This window comes from Mesoplodon bidens, assembly GCF_964165515.1.
Source record: "Mesoplodon bidens genome assembly, chromosome: 10".
Classification (NCBI taxonomy): Eukaryota; Metazoa; Chordata; class Mammalia; order Artiodactyla; family Ziphiidae; genus Mesoplodon; species Mesoplodon bidens.
Window position 1 is genome coordinate 45871941 of NC_138172.1, and position 23581 is coordinate 45895521.

The 23581-nt window shown below is 45.1% G+C and overlaps 1 protein-coding gene and 1 pseudogene across 13 annotated transcripts in view; one reads left to right on the forward strand and one right to left on the reverse strand.

Moving 5' to 3' along the window:
- Positions 1–23581, forward strand: part of TRAK1 (trafficking kinesin protein 1) — a 106614-nt gene that overhangs the window by 22773 nt on the left and 60260 nt on the right. For 9 of the 12 annotated variants that reach the window (XM_081246741.1, XM_081246742.1, XM_081246730.1 and 6 more), the window contains exon 2: positions 4888–5082. Coding sequence is in view for 6 of the 12 variants with exons in the window: in XM_081246732.1 (XP_081102858.1) it covers positions 4888–5082 (195 nt within the window). In the remaining 6 variants the exon portion in view is untranslated. Of the gene's footprint in view, positions 1–4573; positions 4683–4887; positions 5083–19000; positions 19646–23581 lie in introns of those variants that run through there. The other 3 variants (XM_081246743.1, XM_081246736.1, XM_081246740.1) reach the window with 3 other exon arrangements.
- Positions 14325–15346, reverse strand: LOC308623789 (hypoxanthine-guanine phosphoribosyltransferase-like; annotated as a pseudogene). Its single transcript has one exon. The product of its transcript is annotated as a hypoxanthine-guanine phosphoribosyltransferase-like (transcript).

Below are 23581 nucleotides of genomic sequence, written 5' to 3' on the forward strand. Positions count from 1 at the left end.
AAGTTGGGGGCAGGGCCAGGGCTGGGAGCCCATTCTCCAAACTCCTGGAGCAGCTCTTGCTGCATCCAGGGCCTCAGGCGCTTGCCAGCAGGTGGCAGTCATGGTGCTGGCTGGCCTGCCTCAGTGTCTGGCTTTCCTCCTTCCTCCTTTCCTGTGCCCTTCTGTTCCTCTCTTACTTTGATTTTGCCAGATTTTCTCTGGCCAAGCTTTTCCTCTTTGTCCAGCACTGCACTCTCTCCCTCCTTTTATCCTCGCCTCTCCCCCTGCTGTTTTTCCTAGGATCTCCGGAGCCTGGGGGAGTGTTCAGGATACTGTCCTCCTGTCCCTTGCAGCTCTCTGTTCTCCTGGGCCCAGCGCCCTCAGCTCCAGTGTACAGGCAGAAGGCCCAGAAACCCCAGTGGAGCTACCCCCCCACCCATCTGGAGGTGGCCACCACTCAGAGCCTATAACTGTGTGGTCCTAGATATGCTGGCTTTTCCCAACAGGCTAGGGATCTGTATTTTTGCATGAAGATTCTCTGATTTTTAAACGTTGGACACTAATTTAGAGCTGCAGTCTCTGCTGTAAAATGTTTGCATCATCTGGGGCGCCTGGCAGGTTTCATGAACCTGGCGTGTGGTCACCTTTGCATCAGTGCAAATGTTTAGATGGAGGGGCCTCCTTTAAGCCCCCTCTGGGGGTTATGGATCTAGCCCAAGTCAGGTGGAGAGTGGACATAGCTGGACCTACAGCCCCAGACCCTCAGGGCCCTCTCCCACCTCCCACAGCCCTCAGTGAAGCCCCCATCCTCGGATAGGAGGACCCGCTTCAAACCTTATGTCTTGGAGAAAGCTAGGAAGGGTTATAGCTCTGAAGAGGTGAAGAGAGGTTTTACGTTCTGCTCCCAGGGTGGTGCTATAAGAATGCTGGACATTAGATTGGATTTGCGTTTGCTGAGTGGTTGAGGCGCCATTCACTTCCCCGTGGGACTTTCCTCCCTGCTGGACGAAGATACTGAGTGAGACTTGAAAAGACCTGGACACTAGATGGCTCCACCTCCCCCATGCTAAAGGCTGGGTGTTTGTCCGACTAGGGTGGCCGATTCTTCCTCCCTTTTTTCCATCATTCATCCAGCGCTTACTGAGCACTTCCTGTTGCCCAGCGTGATGCTGAGCGCTGGGTTAGATGTTAAGGGGTAATTCAGAGCTCCTTCTGAGGGACTCTCTGTTAGAAGACGCATGTAACATTGTAGTGAAATAATCTCTGTACTAGATACATAGCCAGAGGGGAGAGGTCAAGGGAAGCTTGAAATATGGGGTGAATTTGAGTGATATTTTGCCATGGAGTTTGCTGGCAGGGAAGGGCATTCCAGACAGCTAGAACAGCTGGTGTCCAAACCAAGGTTTGTGCAAAAATGTGTTTGGAGGATGGCAAAAAGTGGTGTGGCTTCACTGAAGGGATCCTTGAGAAGTGGCTTTAATAAGGTAGATGTGTATTTCTTTCTCTCTTAAAAGTCCAAGTGGTACATGGCCCAGGAGTGCTGCCCCTATCCGCTTGTCCAAGGCACCCAGGTTTGCTCTGGTAACCCCCTAGGTGCTGCCTTTACTTATACAGTTGAAGGCGTCTCCAGCACCACCCCATCTCTGCATTTCGACAGTTGGATAGGGTCTGGCTTGGAAGTTCTGTTTACATCCTGTTAACCAGGCATATGGGCAGACCTTACTGCAAGGAAAGATGGCAAATGTAGTTTTTAGCTGCGTGGCCGTGTGCCCAGCCACACCTTCGGGGTGACTTTACCGAAAGAAAGAAGCAGAAATTGGCTATCGGGAAGCAGAATTTGGCTATCGGGAAGCAGTCAGTAGGCTCTGTCTTAGGAAAGTGCGGGCTGAATCATGAAGCACTTTATAGGGAGCGGGGAGGTTTTTAAAGCAGGGCAATACTGTGATTTTAAAAGTGTCTTTCACAGATGGAGCCGGCATCCATGGGGCTGTTGTAATTGGCGAAGGAGAGGATGCTGAGCCTAAGTCCACCCGACTTGCCTGGGTGAGCCTGGCCTTTGATGCTTTGACAGGCTGGGGGTCGGTGGGTTCCGGGCTGCTGTTGCTGTCGACCTGCCAGAAGCCATGGACCTCTCGGGGCCTGGGTTCACTCAGGAAGTGGATGCCCTTCGTTTGAGACTTACCCGAGACTACCTAGTATAGCTTGTTAATAGTGTGAGTTGGAGCAGTGGAGAAATGATGACCGTAGAGAGCATTCAAAGGTTCCTTTCCTCCAAGTGAGGCCAGCAATGCCCTTTCACGCACTGAGCTTGAGTAAGCGCCAGGGGAGGGGGTGAGTCGGCAGACAAGCTGCTTCAGTTCTTGGCTTTACTTCCTACGCGCTGGAAGGGAAAATCATCCAGACACCTCCCTGATTTGTCAGTGTGTTTAGTTGGACACCTCTACCATACTTATGAAATCTGTACCTGTTTAGAACGAAAACTTCCCTTTGAGAATAGCCTGGGAATCCCCCAGCATTTCTAGTGCTCCCGCCTGGGAGGTGGGCGGCAGATGGCAGAGGGAAGGGCACAGCTTGCAGTCAGACGGCTGAGGCTTCTCATACACAATCTGCCACTTATTTAGCCAGGTGACCTTGCCCTACAAGATATTCCACAGCTCCTGTGAATCTCAGCTTCCTCACCTATAAGTCAGAGCAAATATTATCTACATCGCGGGTTGCCGGGAGGGTCAGAGAATGCACTGAAGGCTCCTGGCTTGGTGCGTGGCACGGTGAAAGCATAACGGGAATTCTCAAAGGCTCTCGTGTTATGTTTACCCAACCTCAGGCCTCAGATGTGTCTTCTCCATGTGACAGAGGTGGTGTCCCCCTCCACAGGAGGTCCTTGGGGCCCCTAGCTCTGCAGCCAGGGTCAAGGAAAGCTCCCTGGGCAGTCTTTATAATTGTCTCCTAACTCTCTGGGCCTGCCAGGCAGCTGAAAACTTGCTGATGTTTACATGGTGGGTCACATTACGGAAAAATCAAATATTCAGAGTATTTTTAAAAAGGCTTTTTGACACAGCCTCACCTTTGGATACTTGATCTCACTGGTCATCATACGCTTTAAGGAAAACGATACCTCTTGGGCACAAGGACCCACACTGTAAATATGATGACCTTCAGCCCTGGGAACCTGGAAGGACAGGGAAATCTCAGCGTTTGAGCAGCTGCCAGTGTGCTCACAAGTGACACGGTGTTCTTAGAAGGGATTTTATTTTTATTTTTTGGAGTCTGTTGCCTTTCCCACCACCAAATGGCAGTGGCACCAGAAGATTCTAGCCTGTTGTGTGGGTGTGTCACGCAGGAATGTGTTGGTACCCTGCCCGTTCTCCTAGGGACAGGCTGGCGTGGCCTTTTGTGGAGCAGATCTATGGTTAGCCAAGAGATGCCATCGTTTGGGTGCCATCCCTCCTTGACCCTGTATCCTCTCAGCCAGATGCTGGTCATTTTATGGTTGTGAGGCCTCACCTCGAGATGAGCTTTGCGGGAACTTACTCCCCACTCGACTGTGAGACGAGGAAATATTTCCTTAGTTAGGAGCTCAGCTGGAGCCTTTTGGAGGGTGTTTTGTCGTTGGCGGGAGATGATAAAGAGATACGAGACATCTTCTGCCTTGAGGTTGGGCTGCTGGCTCTGGCCGAGGGGAGGGCATTACTCTGTTCTCCGCAGACCTTTGCAGAGTGGCTGAGCAGCTCCAGCCTGGTGGGGGCTGGCTGAAATGCCAAGTGTGCTGGCTGTGACATTTCCCACATGAGGCAGAGAATCCTGAGCGTTCACATGTCCCCCTCCAGTCCCCAGAGCTCCAAGTAAAATTTGAGATGTCTTTCCACTTATAACTCTTTCCGCAAGCACTTGAAAAGCCATGTGGACTTCCTGAGTCGAAATGTCCCGTAGTGAAGCTTTATATGTTGAATTAAGTAAGAAGGGTTAGTGTGGGGTGGTAGGAGGTTTGCGGGGGGCAGCTAGCAGGTGCTTTCCCTGGGCTCCTGCCCAAGAAAGGGGGAAGTTGGCCACTGAACGCTCTCTTTACCTGTGATTCCATAATTTTTTTGGCTGCCATGCAGCCTTCTTATTAAATACGAAGGAGATGGGGATTTTGGTAAGTCTCTGGCATAGCCCTTCTTCTGGGCAAAGGTGTCCATATTCTTCCTGAGGAAAACAGGTTAATACTGCCTGGTATGCTCAAAACACCATCCTGTCGGGGGGTGGTGGTATTCAAGCTGTGCTTTGATGGAGGGGCACTTGTTGTTTTAATGGCTGGAAGCCCCATGAGGATACAAGCATTGCAAAGGCATTGCCAAGGACCATGACTGTTGCGTTTACCATCATGTCTCCTGTGACTGTGGGACTCAGGATATAGTTGGATGATGATGGATGGATGGATGGGTGGATGGAAGGAAATGCAGGAGGATGAACAGGTGAATGAATGAATTAAACGAAGGCAAGATCTTATCTATGTGGAGACATGGTTTGAATGGTAAAATAGTGGCAGGAAGAAGTTTGGCATATTGGTGAAATTATAACTGGTTTGGCTTAATTGTAGAGTCATTGAGAGAATGGCCAGAGAAGGAGTTGGAAAGAAAGACTTAGCCCAAATGGTGAAAGCACAAGAATTTTGGCTTTACTTCACAGAAAGTGGGCGGCTAAACAAGCAGGAACTATTTCAGGTAGGTCTGGCAGTAAGCATGCATAACTCCTAGTTTCAAGAGTAGAACTTAAATTGGAAAAAGATCTCTGATGTGGCCTCATCTGACCTCTCTGTGCTGCGGGTAAGTAGCCAAGACACTGGCTGTAGGCCCCAGGGTTAGGTCACTAGCAGCGGCGGGGCCACCACCAGTTTGGGCTTTCATCTCTCCATCTTCTCCCCTCCAGACGTGTGCAACAGCACTGACCTTCCGGAAGTTGAGATCATCAGCCTGCTGGAGGAGCAGCTGCCCCATTACAAGCTAAGAGCTGACACCATCTACGGTTATGACCACGACGACTGGCTCCATACACCCCTCATTTCTCCAGATGCCAACATTGACCTCACGACCGAGCAGATTGAGGAGACGCTGAAGTACTTCCGTGAGTGATTCCCCTTTCTTGTGATGCCCTGTCCTCCTTAGCCATGGCCGCACGTGAGCGCCTGTACTGGCTGCTGCATCTTGCAGCCTGCCATCTGTGGAAAGTACTTGAAGAAATGTGGCTGTGGGATTTAGCCCCATAAAAGGCCTTGACTTTGAGTCTTCTGGATAGAAATGTCAGAGTAGTGGGGACAAGTATGAGTTTTCATTTGAACCAGCTTTCTCTTAACCTTATTGAAGAATAGAAAATGCTCCCACGTTTGCAGGGCAGAAATGGAGTCACAGATATGGGGAACAAACATATGGACACCAAGGGGGGAAAGCGGGGAAGGGGGGGTGGCAGTGGTGGGATGAATTGGGAGATTGGGATTTACATATATACACTAATATGTATAAGATAGATAACTAATAAGAACCTGCTGTATAAAAAAATAAATAAAATTCCAAAAACTAACTAAATAAAAGCTTACTAACAACAGCAAAAAAAACAGATGGGAAAAAAAAAAAAGAAAATGCTCCCAGGGACTTCCCTAGCCAGGGCCAAAAAAAAAAATAAGCTCCCATTTCCTTCCATGTAAGTCCTTAGAAACTTGTGTTGGGGAGGAGCTTGTCTGCATTTAAAACCCAAGGTATTGGGAATCTCTAGGCTGCTCAGTATTTATAGGACATAGCCTGAGATATCAAGGCTGCTGATTTCTGTGTGAAAGGCCACTAAGCTGGTTATTCGGGAGAGGCAAGATGTTGCTGCAGCAGCAAACTGGTCCTGCCGTGGGCTGCAGAGCTGACACCTAGTAGGGTGAGCAGTACACTAGGTGGGGCTTCTTTCAGTGTGTTTGTGATGACAAGGATGTGAAACTTGATTTTGCAGGTTTGAAAAATATATGATAATTAAAAATATTCATACCAGTGATATTGCTTTTTTTTTTAGATTGAGGTGTAGTTGATTTACAACACAATGATATTTCTGAGGTTCACTCAAGATGTAATTTTGATGTAATTTTTCTCTTTAGAAATTCATGGCAGCCCTGTGAGATTGGTAAGACCAGTTCTCTTTTGTTTTGACCCTCCTGACTTAAAATTCAAGTTAATTTGAACCTAGTCTAAATTAGTGATGTCACTTTCAAAGTGACATCATTTACATACCCATGTAGCATTGTGTCACCTTAAACAAAAAAAAAAGTACAACAGTCCTGCTTCTACTTAGAGGTAACTTGGTTCAAAACCGACTTATTCAAAATAAATAAATAAATAAATAAAAGTGGGGAAAAAAAGAAAAAAAAACCCAGCTTATTGTGCATCTGTAAAATTTTCTGTAATTATTTTTGCTAATACAAACCAATCTCCAATACTCTTGAATTTGTGAAATCATTAATAATAAACAAGTCGAACTTGTAAGTTTCTTCTTTAGCACGTAACTGGGCTATTTTCACATTTTCTCTATTAGATATTAGTAAGGAAGGAATTTTGTTTAAATTGGCCTGTGTTTTTATACTTCGTGCAAACCCTACAGTCTCTTTGTGAGCACTGCAGACCATCAGTTTTGATAGGAGTAAAAATAGAATAATCTACATGAGGGCAGATATGAAGCACATTAGACTTGAACTAATGGTCAGGTTGATGCTTCAGAACTTCCGGTGTATCTTGTAGCCTAGAGGAGGCTCATTACAAGTCACTTTTGTTTACTCACGGTATCTGTATGCCCAGGGAGATGTGGTATTCTGTGGAAAACTGCGTCCTGGGTGACCTCCCTGGTAGGTTTCGTATTTGGTTTCTCCAGACTGCTTCACAGTAGAATTCACAGCAGAGTTATTTTTCCAGAAATCCCTGTGTGTTACTTACTCTTCCTTAACAGACCCTCCTATGATTCTGCAGGACTCCGCTTGGCCATTTCTGATGAGGGAGGCTCCCGGGTCCCTCACGCACACACTGATTAATCACTTACATTCACAGTATGATTGGAACACCACCCAAGGATAATACTTCACTGTTGTCAGAGACCTTTCATATGAATTGGCTCATCTCATCCCTGTAAAATGTCTACAGTTTGGGCCAGGCTGATTTTATTATCAAGGAAATTGAGGTGTGGAGGGCTCATAGTATTTATTCCATAACACTGATCTATAACTTCTAAAATCCTTTTAACAGTATACTTGAACAGACATTGTGGCTTGTTATTATTTGTTTGTTTGTTTTGCTTCTAGTGATATATTTAAAGGAGAGAGAGAAAAAAAAAATCCTGGTGGATTTGGCAGTGCATAACACAAATTATAATAAAATTAGAAAACCAAAATAAACATTGAGCAGAGATTCCGAAATTTCTTAGAGCATGGTTGCCTTCAAGTCTAACCTTAATTCTGTATTTTCTTCTGTGGTACCTGCGCTTAGAGCAAAGTGGGTATTTGCTAAATATCAATTAAATGAATGATCGAGCATTAACTCTTAACTTAAATGCAGCGCCCTCTAGAGCAGGGCTTTCAAACTGAGGTCCTGGGACCCCCAAAGGGTCTGTAGAGAGAAATTGGAGTTCTGTTAACTTGTAAAGGAAAAAAAAATACATCCTTAATTTCATGAACTTCTAACTGAAGTGCAGCATTTGCTTTCATTATGAACATAGAAAAAACAAAGCACAGTGGTATTACCAGGGCCTGTGACTTTGTCACCAGTAGAAATCACAGATATTTTCATGTCATGCTACAGAAGAAGCAGATACAGAAGAAATAAGGTGTTTACTCATCACTGCTTTGAAGTTACATTCATTATTAGATGTGCTGATCTTATTTAATGTGCATTGATAAAGAGGCACTTGTATTGCAGACTTCTTTTTGAAGTTTTAATAACTGCATTGAGATACAATTGGTTTCCTATGTAGTCCTTTGTATTTTATTTTATGTCTCTAAATCTTTCTTCTGAGGAGGGGTCTGTGAGCCTTGCCAGACTGGCCCAGGGGTCAGTGGAAGCAGAGGTTAGAGGTTAGGAGCCCTGTTCTGTACCTGGTGTCCTTTTTGGATTTCATCTGTTTGTTAACACGTGTAACCCAGGACACGCCATGGTTCACACCACTGTGACTCACCAGTGTATTAAATCAGTTGTGAGGTGTGTGGGAAGACAACGTAAACCTTCCTTTCATTTTAGATTTATTTTCTGCATCAATCAGGGCAGTGGTTCTCTTTGGGAATCAGGGTAAGTGGTTTCCCAGGGGGTTCTGATACGCTCCTCCAGGTGAGAACCATTGGACAAGAGGGTCACCTACACCATTGCTACACAGATCAGAGTGGACACCTTGGGTGGGATAAAACTCATCTCCCTTTCCTACATGTCATCCCCCAGAGGAGCGAAACAATGCTTTGCCTTTTAAATCTGGCCCTCACCTGGCTTGTTAAGAAGAGGCAAGAAAGCTTTGGGGTTTCTACCTTTACCAGGTGGTAGAATGACCTTTTCAGACAAATTTCAACAGTCAAGTGGATTTTCACTCCGGTTGAGTCTGAGAAACACAGAAAATGAAAATGACCCACACAGCAAATGTACCCATAAATATGGAGCATTTAGGATTCGATGGTGCAACAGGAAGAAAGGATAGTCTTACTGTGTGCCAGGCACTGTTTTATTTTACTTATTTATTTTTGGCTGTGTTGGGTCTTTGTTGCTGCACGCGGGCTTCTCGTTGTGGTGGCTTCTCTTGTTGCGGAGCACGGGCTGTCGGCGCGCGGGCTTCAATAGTTGTGGTGTGTGGGCTCAGTAGTTGTGGGTTGCGGGCTCTAGAGCACAGGCTCAGTAGTTGTGGCACACGGGCTTAGTTGCTCCGCGGCATGTGGGATCTTCCCGGACCAGGGCTCGAACCCCTGTCCCCTGCATTGGCAGGAGGATTCATAACCACTGCGCCACCAAGGAAGTCCCCAGGCACTATTTTTAATGCTTTACAAGTATCTCATTTAATTCTCACAGTGACCTCTGAATAAAATAGTCTTGCTACCCGTATTCTACAGGTGAGGATACTGAGGCTCAGGGAAGTTAAGGAGCTTGCCCCAAATCACACAGCTAGTAAGGTGGGGTGCTGAGTTTCAAACCTAGGTTGTCTGGTCTCACTTTATGTCATAATTAGCCATTCTCTCAGAGAAACTAAATAAGAAAAAAATTCTAGTTTAGGAATAAAACACATTTAGTAAACGTGAAAAAAGCAAACCCTCAGCTTTAGAATATGTCAGTAGCTTATTTATTTATAAAAATGTGTCCGACATATTCAAAATTCATTTTCTTTCACTCAAGGTCACTGTCCCAAATGAAACTTAGCCTGATGTAGCTTAATTTCAAGATGAGGTTTCCTTCTTCCCTGTGATTTTTGGCCCTGCGTCTTGTGGTCTATAGGTTATGCTTCCCTGAATTCAAGTGGAGATGACTCTGTGTGCTGTAGATTTTTCTAGTCTCATAACATTCAGTGGACACCAGCCATGAGGGTTGCTGTGTTGGTATGTAGGTAGTTATGGCTCCTTCTGATTCCTTTTCTAAGGGCTGTGCTTTTTGTTAACTTTTTGGTTAAGGAGCATTGGACGAGAGAAGAAACCTCTCTCTGTCTCAAGCGCAAATGATCTGCTGACAACTTCACCTCTGAGTTTATCTGGAACAATCCTTTTCCTAAGAAGAGAAGGTTATGAAGCAAATAAGAGTTTCAAGATATCATCTCACTGTTTGCTTTTGCTGTAAAGTATTATTAATGAGTCAGTCAACAAGTATTTATTGAGTGCCTGGTATGTACCTGTGATCTTTCATGAGCTTGACTTGTTTGAGTTTCAGCTGAGGTTCTCTGGCTAAGGAAGCAAAGACATCTGATTATTGATTTTCTTTCATTATCTAACCAGGGACTTTGCACCAGGTTGGGCCAACACACGATGCCCTTGAGGCCCTCTGTTGGCATCCTGTACTGAGTTGTCTACCTTGCTTGTGTGGGAGGAGTGAATGGGGTCTGGGAACCTGCATGTTAAACCAGCTCCCCGTCCCATTTTAATTTTGTAAAATTTAATTTAAACAATGGCAAAAAAACCAAAGACCGTTGATCTAGTCCAACCATTATTGTACAGCCCATGTCCACTTCATGTTTGAATAGGCCAGAGTCCTCAGCCCAGTGCCTTGTATTAAATAGGTACTTAATAAGTGCTTCTTAAATAAGAGAAAATGGAAAGGCATCTTCTTCAAATTAAAAAACAAGTTTTTCTCCTTTTTTATCTTTTTTTGTAAAAACAAAGCAAAATTAAAAACAACGTATAGAACAGAAAGATCATTTTGTTTCTTGCCCCCTTCCAAAGATTGCCTTCATCTAACTAAAATCGTAAGTGAAACAAAAATAAAGGCACCACAATATGCACTGAGCCTGTGCAAATTAAAGGGATAAATAACACACAATGCTGACCTTCTAAAGGGAGGGGTCAAAAGTTATATGAGATGGTGACCTAAGAGAAAACACGGGGTGTGTGTGTGTGTGTGTGTGTGTGTGTTTGCGGGAGGGGTGCCATGTGGAGCACTGACAAACATTGTGGTAGGTGGGGTTGAAAGAAGGAAGGAAAGATAAAAGATGGGAGTCAGGGGAGGTTGTACAGGGGATGGAGAAGGGAACTAATAGCCAGAGAAAACATTTCGTTATCATTTGCTAACAAAAATAATACTAAAATGTATACATTATAATATATTTATAAATAGTTGCCAGTGAGTTTCTCTCATGTAAACGCCCGCGTACTGGTTGTGTCCTTTCTGCTGCTCTCAAGACCTCAGGCAATTTTGTTTCCAGGTGAGGACCTCAGTGAGCCCTGGAATTGTGCCTTCTCTCCTCTCTTGCTCGCTCCTCATGTGAGCGGGCTCTTCCTTGGGCCCATTTTCATTGCTTTTAGCTACACAGAGGTCTGCAGGGTCAAAGGTGGAGGCAGAGAAGCTCTGGCTGCACCATCACTCCCCACATGTCAGCGACACACGGTCAAGGCGCCGCCTCCCCGCCATTCCCCTCCAGGCATGGGCCTGGGCGCCAGGCGTCCGGGAGAATTGAAGGAGCTTATCTCTGAAGGTCCAAAGCAGCCACATCTATGCAGGGTGCTGACCGGGACCAGGAGCCCTGGGCACAGTGTCTGGTGAGCAGGGCAGCCAGCTACTTATCCCAGTGAGCAGGTTACCCTGTGACCCTTAAGCCTACTTTGTCACCTGCCACCTGCCAGCTTTCTCACTCGTTCTCTTCATTCCAGATTCCAATGCTGATTTATCTTTGCTTTTTCTTTTGAGAACAAAAATGCTTGGCAAGCAATTCTGTACAGATTGACCGTTAGACAAAGTTGGAACGGACTCAGGTGGGAAGTTGACATGATAGCTCAGCTTGTGGCCCATCCGCCCCTCCTGGGCGATGGGCTCAGGCCGTAGTGGTTCTGAGGTACGGTTTGTGTTCTGAGCTTCTGGTTTGTGTTTTGAAACCTGTGACGTCTGCTACATGACCTGCTGGTCCCAGGCGTGAGATGCCCTGTGCAGCCCTCCCAGGCAGCAGGAAGCAAACTTGGAACCATGCAACGTATCCGAACTCTTGTTTCTTCTCTGTATCCTTCTCAGATGTATGAGTGATTTTAATGAGGACTGCATCCAGGCTGGGGTGCACTTGAGTCTGTAGGTCTCTCTTGGGTGCCGCCGTCTCCTGCCTTTGTGCTGTCCCCACCTTCTCCCTGGAGGTGGGATGGGTGCCTGCTTTTCCTGTGCTTGAAATGAGGTGGGGATGGTTTGGGAGGGGGTAGTTGACAGCAAGCTGTTCGTTAGCAGCCTGCCTTCTGCCACAGGAGCTCAGTGGCTGGTAGTGGCAGTGTTTTAAAAAATTAAGATCAGAAACTCATCTTAATTTGCAGTTATCTGCAGACTCATAACTGCATCAGTAGTAATTTAATCCAAAAGTGTTAGCATTTAGTCATTTTTAAAATGTATTGAATAACTTTAAAATTCTTATATGTATATATATATGCATATGAGTCTATTAAATTGTGTATGTGTATACGAATACTTACGTGTTCACACAACTAATAATTAGAAACTCAGAAATTTTATTAAATTCTTTTACACATTTAACTTTGGTTACAAGTTTATTTAATTAGAGTCTTCTTAACTTTGCAGACCAAACCTATTAGAGTTTCTTAAATGCTTACAAAAGACAATATATAACTAACTTTGCAGCCCAGGATCTGATCCTCCTCCTACCTGGGGGTAGTTGTGGCCACAACATGAAGTTTTTCTATTCTTTTACCTACCTCCTCATTCCATATGTGGTTGGCTTATTCATAGCCACCCTACTTAGAGAAATGTTCGTACAGTGCTTTATAAAAGATATGAGTGCCAGAAACAGAACAGTCATACACACCCGCCCTCCCCTACTTCTTAAGATGGATTTAAAATGTCTCCCTTATTATTTTCCCCTTTCCCTAAGGCAGTATATCAGTTGCCTTGTTCACTTGGTTGCCCTTTTTATTTTCATATTCATTGATATTCATGGCCTTTACAGACTCAACCCGTTTCCTTGAACTGTTATTAGCTATCTTTTCTTTTTGATGTTTGAATTATCACAAGCTGGCTGATTGATGTCCTTTTAAGCAGGCTCCTATGCCTTATCACTTCTACCCCAGACCTTCTGGAGTGGTCTTTTGCTTTTGTGCAACACGCTACTGCAGGCCTGTCTTGAATTTTCCTGCCGAAAGACGTGGAATCAGCAACTCTCCAAGGAGCCCTGTTAAGATTTAACCCATATCTGGGCACCAGAATGTTGATGTGCTGGGGATGGGTGGAATAGTGTCCTAGTTGGGCCGCTTTCTTGACAGAGCTGGCAATACAGGCCTACCTCGTTTTATTGTGCTTTGCAGATTACTGCATTTTTTACAAATTGAAGGTTTTTTAACGAACAAATCTGTCAGCACCATTTTTCCAACAGCAATTTGCTCGCTTTGTGTGTCTGTGTCACATTTTGATAAATCTCTCAATATTTCAAAAGTTTAAATTATTATTATATTTGTTATGGTGATGTGACGAGTGATCTTTTTTTTTTTTTTTTTTTTTTTGCTGTACGCTGGCCTCTCACTGTTGTGGCCTCTCCCGTTGTGGAGCACAGGCTCCGGACACGCAGGCTCAGCGGCCATGGTTCACGGGCCCAGCCGCTCCGCGGCACGTGGGATCTTCCTGGACCGGGACACGAACCCGTGTCCCCTGCATCGGCAGGTGGACTCTCAACCACTGCGCCACCAGGGAAGCCTGTGATGAGTGATCTTTGATGTTACTGTTGCCAAAAGATTACCACTTGCTAAAGGCTCAGATGATGGTTAGCATTTTTTTTAGCAATAAGTTATTTTTAAATTAAGGTATGTACATATTTTTAAGACATAGTGCTATTGCACACTTAATAGACTACAGTATAGTATAAACATAACTTTTATATGCACTTTGAAACCAAAAATTTCATGTGACTTGCTATATTGCGATATTTGGTTTATGAAAGCAGTGGTCTGGAACCAAAAACGCAGGATCTCTGAGGTATGCCTATAGAATTTTTTTTAATATCATAAAAGACACATTGGTAATTTTAACTTAACTCTTACTCTCCTGATCATTTTTAATATCGTTCTTAAAAATATCTTTTCAATTTGTCTTCTCTGTGCGATGCCAACTTGAGTTATCTCCTTTAATTCTATCCCTTCTTTTTTTTTCTTTCAAATTTTATTTGTGAATACTCCTCGCACGTTTTCTCAATAGTTTTTTTTTCTTTTAAAGAGACAGCCTTTAGTTTAAGGATTTTTACATTGAAGACTTCAAAAAGTGGTAGGTTTTTAGAACTCCTTGACCTGTATTTAAAAGGAACTGTTGACAAAGATTCTCCAGAAATAATCTGAACAAACGGGAAAATACAGTTAATACTACTGAAACGTACTAAAATAATTCCAGAACATATGGTTTATCTGACATAACGATACCTCTAAATGCTGTCCCTTATATAAAACTGACTGCTTCTTTTCTAAACGCACCGTGGTATAATTAACAATATTCAATCGCTTCTGTTCTTTCCTGAATATATAAAAATTAAAATACCAATTAAAAAACTAATATATTCTTCTCTTCCAATGTTTCTTACAGATACAATTTCAGTATTTTCATTAAATAGTGGTGTGGTTTAAGCGATTTTTCATTCACCCAAGGGGAACTGACAGTCTGTAGGCTCATAGTGCAAATACAGAGTTCGGGAATGCGGCAACTGACCTTTCTAAAATACAAAACGGATGAAATTCTTAGAGGATACATTCAGTAAGCTCTACTAAGCAGCTGGCCACAGAACTAGAACATTTGATAATTTTCCTGGTGATTTCAGTGGGACTCCAGAAGTTTCCAAACTCAACTTGAACTCTCATCTTAGGGTTTGTATTTTGCTTTTCCAGTTTCGCTAATGACACAAACATGATTCAAATCCCTGAAGTATTCATTATAGTCAAGGGCATATCCTACAACAAACTTGTCTGGGATTTCAAATCCAACAAAGTCTGGTCTATATCCAACACTTCGAGGGGTCCTTTTCACCAGCAAGCTTGCAACCTTGACCACCTTTGGATTATGCTGCTTGACCAAGGAAAGCAAGGTTTGCATTGTTTTGCCAGTGTCAATTATATCATCAACAGTCAAGACATTCTTCCCAGTTAAAGTTGAGAGATCATCTCCACCAATTACTTTTATGTCACCTGTTGACTGGTCATTACAGTAGCTCTTCAGTCTGATGAAATCTGCAGTCATAGGTCCAGATCTATCACTATTTCTGTTCATTTGATGTAATCCAGCAGGTCAGCAAAGAATTTATAGCCCCCCTTGAGCACACAGAGGGCCACGATGTGATGGCCTCCGGTCTCCTTCATCACATCTCGAGCCAGCCGTTCCGTCCTGTCCATAATTAGTCCATGAGGAATAAACACCTTTTCCAAATCCTCAGCATACTGATTAGGTCTACAGAATAAATCTAGGTCATAACCTGGTGCATCATCACTAATCACGACGCTGGGACTGCGGGTCGCCTTAACGGAGCCGGAGCCGGCTGGCGCGCGGGCTGAGGGCCCTCTGGGGAGGAGAAGCCGGCAGCTGGCCCAGCAGGAGGCGGCGGCGCGGCGGGAGGCACTGGGAAAGCAGAGCGGCCCGCCCCAGCGCTCCGGCCGCCGCTGCTTAGAGCCCAGGCCTGTTTTCTCAATTATAGACAGAAAAGGCTTTGGAGGTGGTTGGTGCCCGGTTTGGATTCAGTTGCTCTTGGGTTTTGCTGAGTGATCCTGGTCAAGTGACTTCAACTTCCTGAGCCCCCTTTCCTTGTCTGCCCAATGAGGGGGTATTAGGTAGCAGGGGTCTGAGGAGTGAGTGAGCTGTAAAGGGCTGTTGTCTGATGTGCGGTCAGCACTTCTTAAATAGTGTTGTGTGGGGGCTTCCCTGGTGGCGCAGTGGTTGAGAGTCTGCCTGCCGATGCAGGGGACACGGGTTCGTGCCCTGGTCTGGGAAGATCCCACATGCCGCGGAGTGGCTGGGCCCGTGAGCCATGGCCGCTGAGCCTGCGTGTCCGGAGCCTGTGGTCCGTCCGCAACAGGAGAGGCCACAACAGTGAGAGGCCTGCGTACGGCAAAAAAAAAAAAAAAAGTGTTGTGTGAACATGAGGGTGAGTGAGGGGGTCTTCTCTGAGACTGCTCCTGGGACCAGTCCCGATTCCTCATCCTCCTGGGGTTGGGCAGTGATGGGGGGAGCCCAGGAACATCGGAGGAGGAGGTGCTTCTTCAGCTGCAGTAAGCCTGGGCCAAGGAAGGGCTGTAACTCTCTCGAGTCATGGGAATGTTGGAGGAAAGTGTGGATTTGAAGGCAGAGAAACCTGGATTTTAACCTTGGAACCATCTCTGCAGAGTTGTGGATGGATTACTGCCTCCTTCTGAGCCTATCACATGGCAGTTTTGGTATAGAGGTTCAATTTAAAACTTGCTCAAGGCCCATAAAATTCACCCATAAATGATGCTGTTTCCTTATTCATACACATTCTGCTTTCTTTCCCATTTTCTAAGAAAGTAAATTGGGAGACTTCCTTGGTGGCGCAGTGGTTAAGAATCCGCCTGCCAATGCAGGGGACACATGTTCCATCCCTGGTCTGGGAAGATCCCACATGCTGTGGAGCAACTAAGCCCACGTGCCACAACTACTGAGCCTGCGCTCTAGAGCCCGCGAACCACAACTACTGAAGCCCCTGCGCCTGGAGCCCATGCTCCACAACAAGAGAAGCCACAGCAATGTGAAGCCCGCACACCACAACGAATAGTAACCCCCGCTCGCTGCAACTAGAGAAAGCCCGCGCGCAGCGGCAAAGACCCAACGCAGCCAAAAAATAAATTAAAAAAAGAAAAAAAGTCAATTGGGTATATGCAGTCTTCGGCTATGATGTAAGTTGTGTTCAGTAATTTGTAAGTGGCCCCAGATTGCCACTTCTGCTCATTACTGTGAACTCAATGCCTTCTAATGAATTATGCTGGGAAAAGCTAATAAATGACGTTTCCACCTCATTTCCCTAATTACAGCTTAGAAAATTGTACTCTCTTTTTAATTGCTCGTACCGGCTTGTTTCCTTTTTTAAGGAGTTAGAGTGATGGAGATGATCCCAACTAACATTTCTTGCAAACTCACTTTGTCCCAGGTGCTGTGCTAAGTGCTCTGCTGTGCATTAATTAATTAATGCCTCGCCCCATCTATGCGGCAGGTATTATAGTCACCCCATTGAGTAGATAAGACTCAGGTGTCTAAGAAGGTCACAGAGATGGGAAGTGAGGATCCTGGACCAAACTTCAGGCCGCCCAACTCCAAAAGCTCTGCTCTTAGCTATGAAGCTAAACTGCCTGCCATTAGTTGACCATCCATCCATCCATCCATTGATTTTTGCTTTTATGGTGATGTGGGATGAATAAAATATTTTTGAAATTCGTAGCACTGTGAGGTAAATGTGCCAAGTCTTTGTTTAAGGGGTTTCTAACTGCACCTAACTTTTCTATGATGCTTTGTGGAGTTTGTATTTCCTGTTCCTTTATTACGTCTTCATTTTGAAAATTAATATTGGACTCTCCCCGCCCCGAATATTGGATTGAACTTGTTGAACTTGCTGATTTTGAGGAACCTGTTAACTGTTGATCGGTTTATTTATGAGGCCTATAATCATCTTTTTAGAAACACCTTAGGGAACTTTAAAAAAATAAAGTCTCGGAAAACCCTAGGACACCAGCCTCAGCTCACCTGTCACAAGGAATGACATCTGAGAGGTCGCCTGGTGGTTTGCTGTGGGGCTCTTGAGAGGTGCCATCATTGCCAGGAAGAGACGTGATAAGGACCAAAGGGAGAGATGAGATGTGTTCAGATAATGGGGGCAGTTACAGCAGGAATTAAAATCATTGGCTGCTGACTTTAATTAGCTGAATGTCCTAGAAAATTTTAAGTGTGTATCCAAGTTAGGGTCTGAGGAGCGCGCACACACACACACACACACACACACACTTATATAGTTTTCCTCTAAATTTTCTACCAGACACACACAGACAGGCAGATACACACACACACACACATATACACACACACTGTAAAATCGACCCCCCACCCCAATCTGTCTATTCTATTGAAGAGCCTTGCCATCCAGTGTAGTCTGGGGACCAGCAGCGTTGCTATTATGTGGGAGCTTGTTAGAAATGCAGAATCTTGGGCCCAACTGCAGACCTGCTGCATCAGAATCTGCACTTTAGCAAGAGCTCCAGGTAATTCACATGCTCATTAAAGCCTGGGAAGCCCTGCCCTAGAGGGATGCCTTTTCCTCCAAGTTCATTCACTGAGGTATCATATGCCATTGGAAGGATAAAGGGAAATTGTCCCCGTTTGGTCACTGTGGAAGGAAAGAAGCTTGCCCGCCCAGTAGTGGTTGAAGAGTCCTTTTACTATTACCCATTCGCAAGTTATACAGTCTTGAGTAGAAAGTTAAAAGGAAAACTGAATCAAGGCCACACTTGTTGCTGTTGACACCAACAGACACAGTACCTGGCTAACAGGCTGGTGAGGTTCTGTAGGTAGTTTTGCTTTAGGGCAGTGGTTTTCCAAGGGAGATTTTGCTCCCAAGGGTCATCTGGCAGCATCTGGAGACATTTTTGGATGTCACATCTACAGAGAGAGAGGGTGGTACTTCTGGCACCTAAATGGGTAGAGGCCAGGGATGCTGCTAAACATCCTGCCATGCCCAGGACAGCTCCCCTTAACAAAGAATTATCTGACCCTAAATGTCAATAGTGCTGTGGTTGAGAAACCCTGCTTTAGGGAGTGAGTTTAACTTATAGGAAGACTAAAATCTGTTTAATTATCCCATTACTCATTTAAAAGAAATATTTCAAACATGCTAAACACTTAGGACTAATAAATGTTAACTTCACTTTTTTTTTTTATAAATAAAACTTTACCGATGCATTTATAAGTACAGTTTCAAAGTCCCATTCCTACACTCTTTCCCCAGAGGGAACCACCTTCCTGAGGGTGGGCTGTTTCCTTCTGGTGTGTATTTTTGTACCTTGATTACACATATAAATGTCCATGAAAACAGCCTATTATATTGCACGGGCCCCTTTGTAATGGCGTTCTTCTCTATTTGTATGTTGCAGGCTCTTTTTCTAGGAGTTTGAGCAAAGGCATGAGCAGAGCACAGGACTGTATCTAAATGAAAACGTTTCCATTTTCTAAGTATTTTACATTTCCTTTAGGTGGTCATTAAAATTTTTAAGAAATAATGCTTAATATTTAAAATCAGGTTGAGGAAAGAAGTAATGGTTGCAGATTTTTAAAGGTGCCCTTTTTCAAATGCAGATTCTGTAGTGACCCAGAATTAAGCAAATAAACTTGTGCTGACATTTGTTGGAGGGTACGATGGTGGTAAGGTCCCTGGTGCTGCCCCTCTTTTCTGCCTGCACCCTCCTTTCTGCCAATGCGGCACCTCTCAGCCCCTGCTCCCAGCATCCTTGGAAGACATTTCCTCCATCTCTGCATCATTTTTCGGAGCCGGCCTGTTTCTATGGCAACTGTGAGATTGAAAGATGAGCGGGAGCGGGAGGCGAGGCTGGAGTGAGACCTCAGGGTGGTGGTGTGTGTCCCTGACGTCACCTTCTGTGCTTCCGGATAGGACGATTCTGGCTACTCCCATTCAGGGCTGCTGGCTGGTGCCGCTTTATTAGCGGGGCTGCCAGGGTCTCTGATAGCTCTGCAAATTGCCTTTCTTTCTGCTCCTCCGACCCTCCACAATTTTTCTTTTCACTGCCCCTTTTCTGTTTTGGCTCCAGACTGTCATTAAGAATGCACAGCTTAATTCTGGCGTGTTTTGGGACGTTCTTCTGCCCAGTGTTTTGGAAGGGCGGGGAGGCATGGCAGCGTTTCACTTGACGTCGATGGCGCCGTGAAGTGCATTCTCTCCTCTGCAAGAATACTGACTATGCAGAAATTTATTGAAGCGGATTATTATGAACTAGACTGGTATTATGAAGAATGCTCGGACGGTAATTATGACTCCTGCAGAACAGAGCGGGGATGTGTAGGGCCATTGTCTCCTTCGGGGGAGGGGGTGTCCTGGACTCTTCCTGGGGAGACGGGCAGAAGGAGGGCCACGGGACCAGCACCCCATGGCTCTGACCCTTGCGAAGGCGTGGCGGAGGGACAGCAGGTGGGCAGGGCTCGTGATTGTGGGAGGCTCCTTGGCAGTTTGGAGGTGGTGTTGGTGTGTGCTGGGCTTGTGAGCATCACAGTTCAGTGGGATTGAATTCTCTCTGGGGTGGTGCGTGTGTGTGTGTGCGCGCGCGCGCAAGTGGAGATGTGGTCCTTGTTAGGGTTCAGGGACTAGTGTCTTCAGGAAATGGTCCTCTGCCCTGGGAGAGTCCACCCTTTTCTGAGCCCAGACTTGGGGGCACAGGGGAGGCTGGAGAAAAGGCAGAAGCAGCCTCCCACCTGGCAGACAAGTCAAATGAATTTTCCTTGTGGGCTCCCAGAGATGGGGGTGGGAGATGTTGGGAGGGGCTGGAAGAGCCTGTATCATCCGCTGTGTGTGCAGGGAGGGTGTGGCACATTCCAGAGGAGACTGCGTGGAGTTTATGTGCCTGGAGCGGCCTCAGGAGGTTCCCAGGCAACAGGAAATGGCACTGAGGTGCATTCTCAGGCCACAGGGGAGGAGTCTCAGGCTCCTGTGGTGTTGACATCAAATTGTATATGACACAGTTAACCTGTCATCTTTAATTTCTTCTTTAAAGTGACCCTCAATCTATGCCTTTACATAGACACACACAAAAAGGACACAATTAATATATATACTTAGAGGGTCCATTCCCCCAGTCATGATACGTTTCCAGCCTCACACGAGCCAGTAATAGGTAAGGTAACTAACTGCTTTTTAATTGAATCCAGAGTTTCAGTCTCTCTAACATAACTACATTTGATTAACCTGAATGATGTAACAGGCTGGGACCTGGCCTCATTAGTAAGCTAAGAGCTACATAATTATCTCTTTATCTGCTGATTTCTGCCTTGACTGTGGGCTGCAGGAAAAGGGCCAAGAACCTTTCTTAGTGGGGGTGAATGGATATTTAAATGTGCTGAGAAACTTCCCTAGCTGAGCCCCACCATCCCCAAGCATTAGATGAAGACATTGCCATGTTGAGTCCCTGTGCATCTTTAAACATCCTGAGTAATGATGATGGTGGGCAACTCCCAGTGTCGTGAAGGGAAAAGATGACTCAGTTTTTTTTCTTTTGGGTACATTATTCTTGAAGCAAGTTCCCATCCTATTACCCACCTCCAGGAGGCAATTATAGGGGTGCTTCTTTTCAGAATCCATCACTGACCTCTTGAAGTTTTCTTGGTGATTTGTGACTCGCTGAACCCTCCATAACTTTTTAAAGTATGGACCACAGGATCACGGAGCATTGGTTACAGCAGAGGGCCTGACTCACAGCCCGGGGATGCACTGGGTGTGGCCATGGCTCCCACGGAGCCATCCTGGAAGTGAGGGAGGAAGGTTTCTTACTGTCTTGACCCAATTGAGACACCGTCCAGCTCTATTTACACCCTTGTCTGAGGAAATGAAGCCAGTCACTCTCAGTGGTTAATCTGAAGGGTGAGAGGAGGCCTGCTCTTATCTGGGTGTCTATCAGAAGGATTTTCTTACCCAGCCATTTCTCAGTTGAGTCTTTTGGCCCCGAGGCAGCCAGATCTCTCTTCTTCCAGCAGAAAAGGAAAATGGAAGAAGAGGCAGCTCATCTGTCCAAGGGTAAATAAATGTTGATTGCAATTACTGTCGGAATTATGTTGAGCAAAATACTTGCCTTTATCCTCCATCCCAATTTGGATGAAGCAGAGAAGGCCACTGGGACAGAATTTACTGTGGCAACTGACTTACATTTCGTAATCCTGTTTTAAAGATAGTTAAGTAAAGCAGGGAATTAAAGGAATGGAAGCTCAGAACTAATCTGGTTTAGAAAACCCCACAAAAGGGAGTGGAATTCAAGAATATGCTAATGTTGTCGTTACTTGTTTATACATGTCTAACTAGGGTTCTTTCCTGACCTCGGCAGGTTAGTCTGGAAACGAAGGCAATTTGCCTTGGTATTTATGCATCTTTAAAATTGCAAATCAGTGTTTGAATAGCCCTTTCATCTCCTGGTCCTGAACTTCCTGGTGAGGAGGCCAGGTAGGAGTTAGACACACAGCGTTGCTTTGTCTCTCTTATTATTTGCCATTCGAATCTTTAATGAGGGAAACTTCTAGGGAGCTTTCCATACTAATAACAAAAGATAAGTCATATGTTTTGAAAAAGATGCAAAATCATCATTTATGTCAGAGTTACCGACTCACACTTAAATTGCAGGGTGAACACCGAAAAAGTAATACAAATGGGTGGGAATACAGATTGCAGGATGATTAGGGACCCCTCTTTTAAAGGTGGAATTAAGAAATGGCTGCTTTTCTCTTTGAGGTTTAGGAGAGCTTTATTCAGTCCACTGATTGTATCCTTCCCCCTTAATCAGTTTTAGTTGTGGAGTCTAATACTCTGTGTCCCCCACTACCGCCCAAACAAGGGGTATGGGGCAGGGGCTTAGAATAGTAGGAAATTGGAGGGGTTGATTGCCCGATACCTTAAGGTAATTTTTAGAGGTTTGAAATAGCTAGCGATCAACAGAGTACAGCAGTGGTCTTTGCAGAATTTTCACACATGTACTCAGTGTTTACAGTTTAAACTCTAGCATCAAAAAGAGTGGATATATGTATATGTATAACTGAGTCACTTTTGCTTCAGTCACATCTGAAACTAACACAACACTGTAAATCAACAATACTCCAATAAAAATTAGAAAAACAACAACAACAACTCTAGCGTCAAACAGGGTCCTGGTTACCTACGTTGGCTGTGTCCCACCTCTAATTGCAGGACATCTAAAACCTGGCAAATAATGGCAATCATTCGCTTATTACAAAAACACATTCCCAGACTAACTCCAGACAAGAAGAGGCCCTGAGAAATCTGAATCTTTAGTACACGCTTTCGGTGATTCTTTACATCAGGTGTGTTTGGGAAACTATGCCAGTGTGAGTAGAGACCATCCCTGGGCACAGGGGTCTGGAAGATAATTCTTTATGTCTGGTCACGAAATCCTACGTTGTTTCTTGGCTACACTGGTCACTTAAAAAAAGTATGCTTATAAAGAGTGTGAGGCTTTTTTAATTTTCAGAAAGGCTTGGGTTCAAGTATATGTCCCTAAGTTAAAGAAATGGAGTGCACTTTTGTAGTTATTCTAGAAATAGATAGAATGCCAGAAAAGAGTGCTGGCCTGGAGTCTGCCTTTGGGGCCTGTTTTGCATTCTGCGTGGCTGTGTGGTGTTAAAAAGCAAAATTCAACGGATAAATATAAAGATCAAATTGGCTTTCTTCAGCGATTCATGAATCGAGCAGCATCCTGTCTAGCAAGTAGAAAGGATCTCTGAGGAGCTGTATAAAATGGAAGGCTTTTATAGACAGACGGGAGCAGGGACGGGGAAAAAGCAGACTATCTCTCTTTCTTTGGGGGATGGATGGGGTCTATCAGGCAGATTACCTCATTACTGCCGACTGGGAAATTCCAGACCGACTGGTTAAGACTCCATTCCTGGGAGAGGCTGAAGCTGCATTTAGGTCAGGTATTAAGTCTTGGTTGGCTGCCCTGGGGCTTAGCACAGGTGGCTCCATTTGGGGCCTGTTGTTTCTTTTTACCAGTGGTTGGGTACATCCTGGGACCCCAGTGAGCCTCTGTCAACCCAGCTTTCTCATCTGGCAAGTGGGGATAACCACGTTGGCCAGAACCATTGCGAAGGAGGGTGAAGCGTGTAAATAAAGTAAAAGCTTTGTGGATCGGTGAAGTGCCAGGCCAGTGCTTAATTTTATTTTTTCAGAAATAGTACTAGTTATTAAG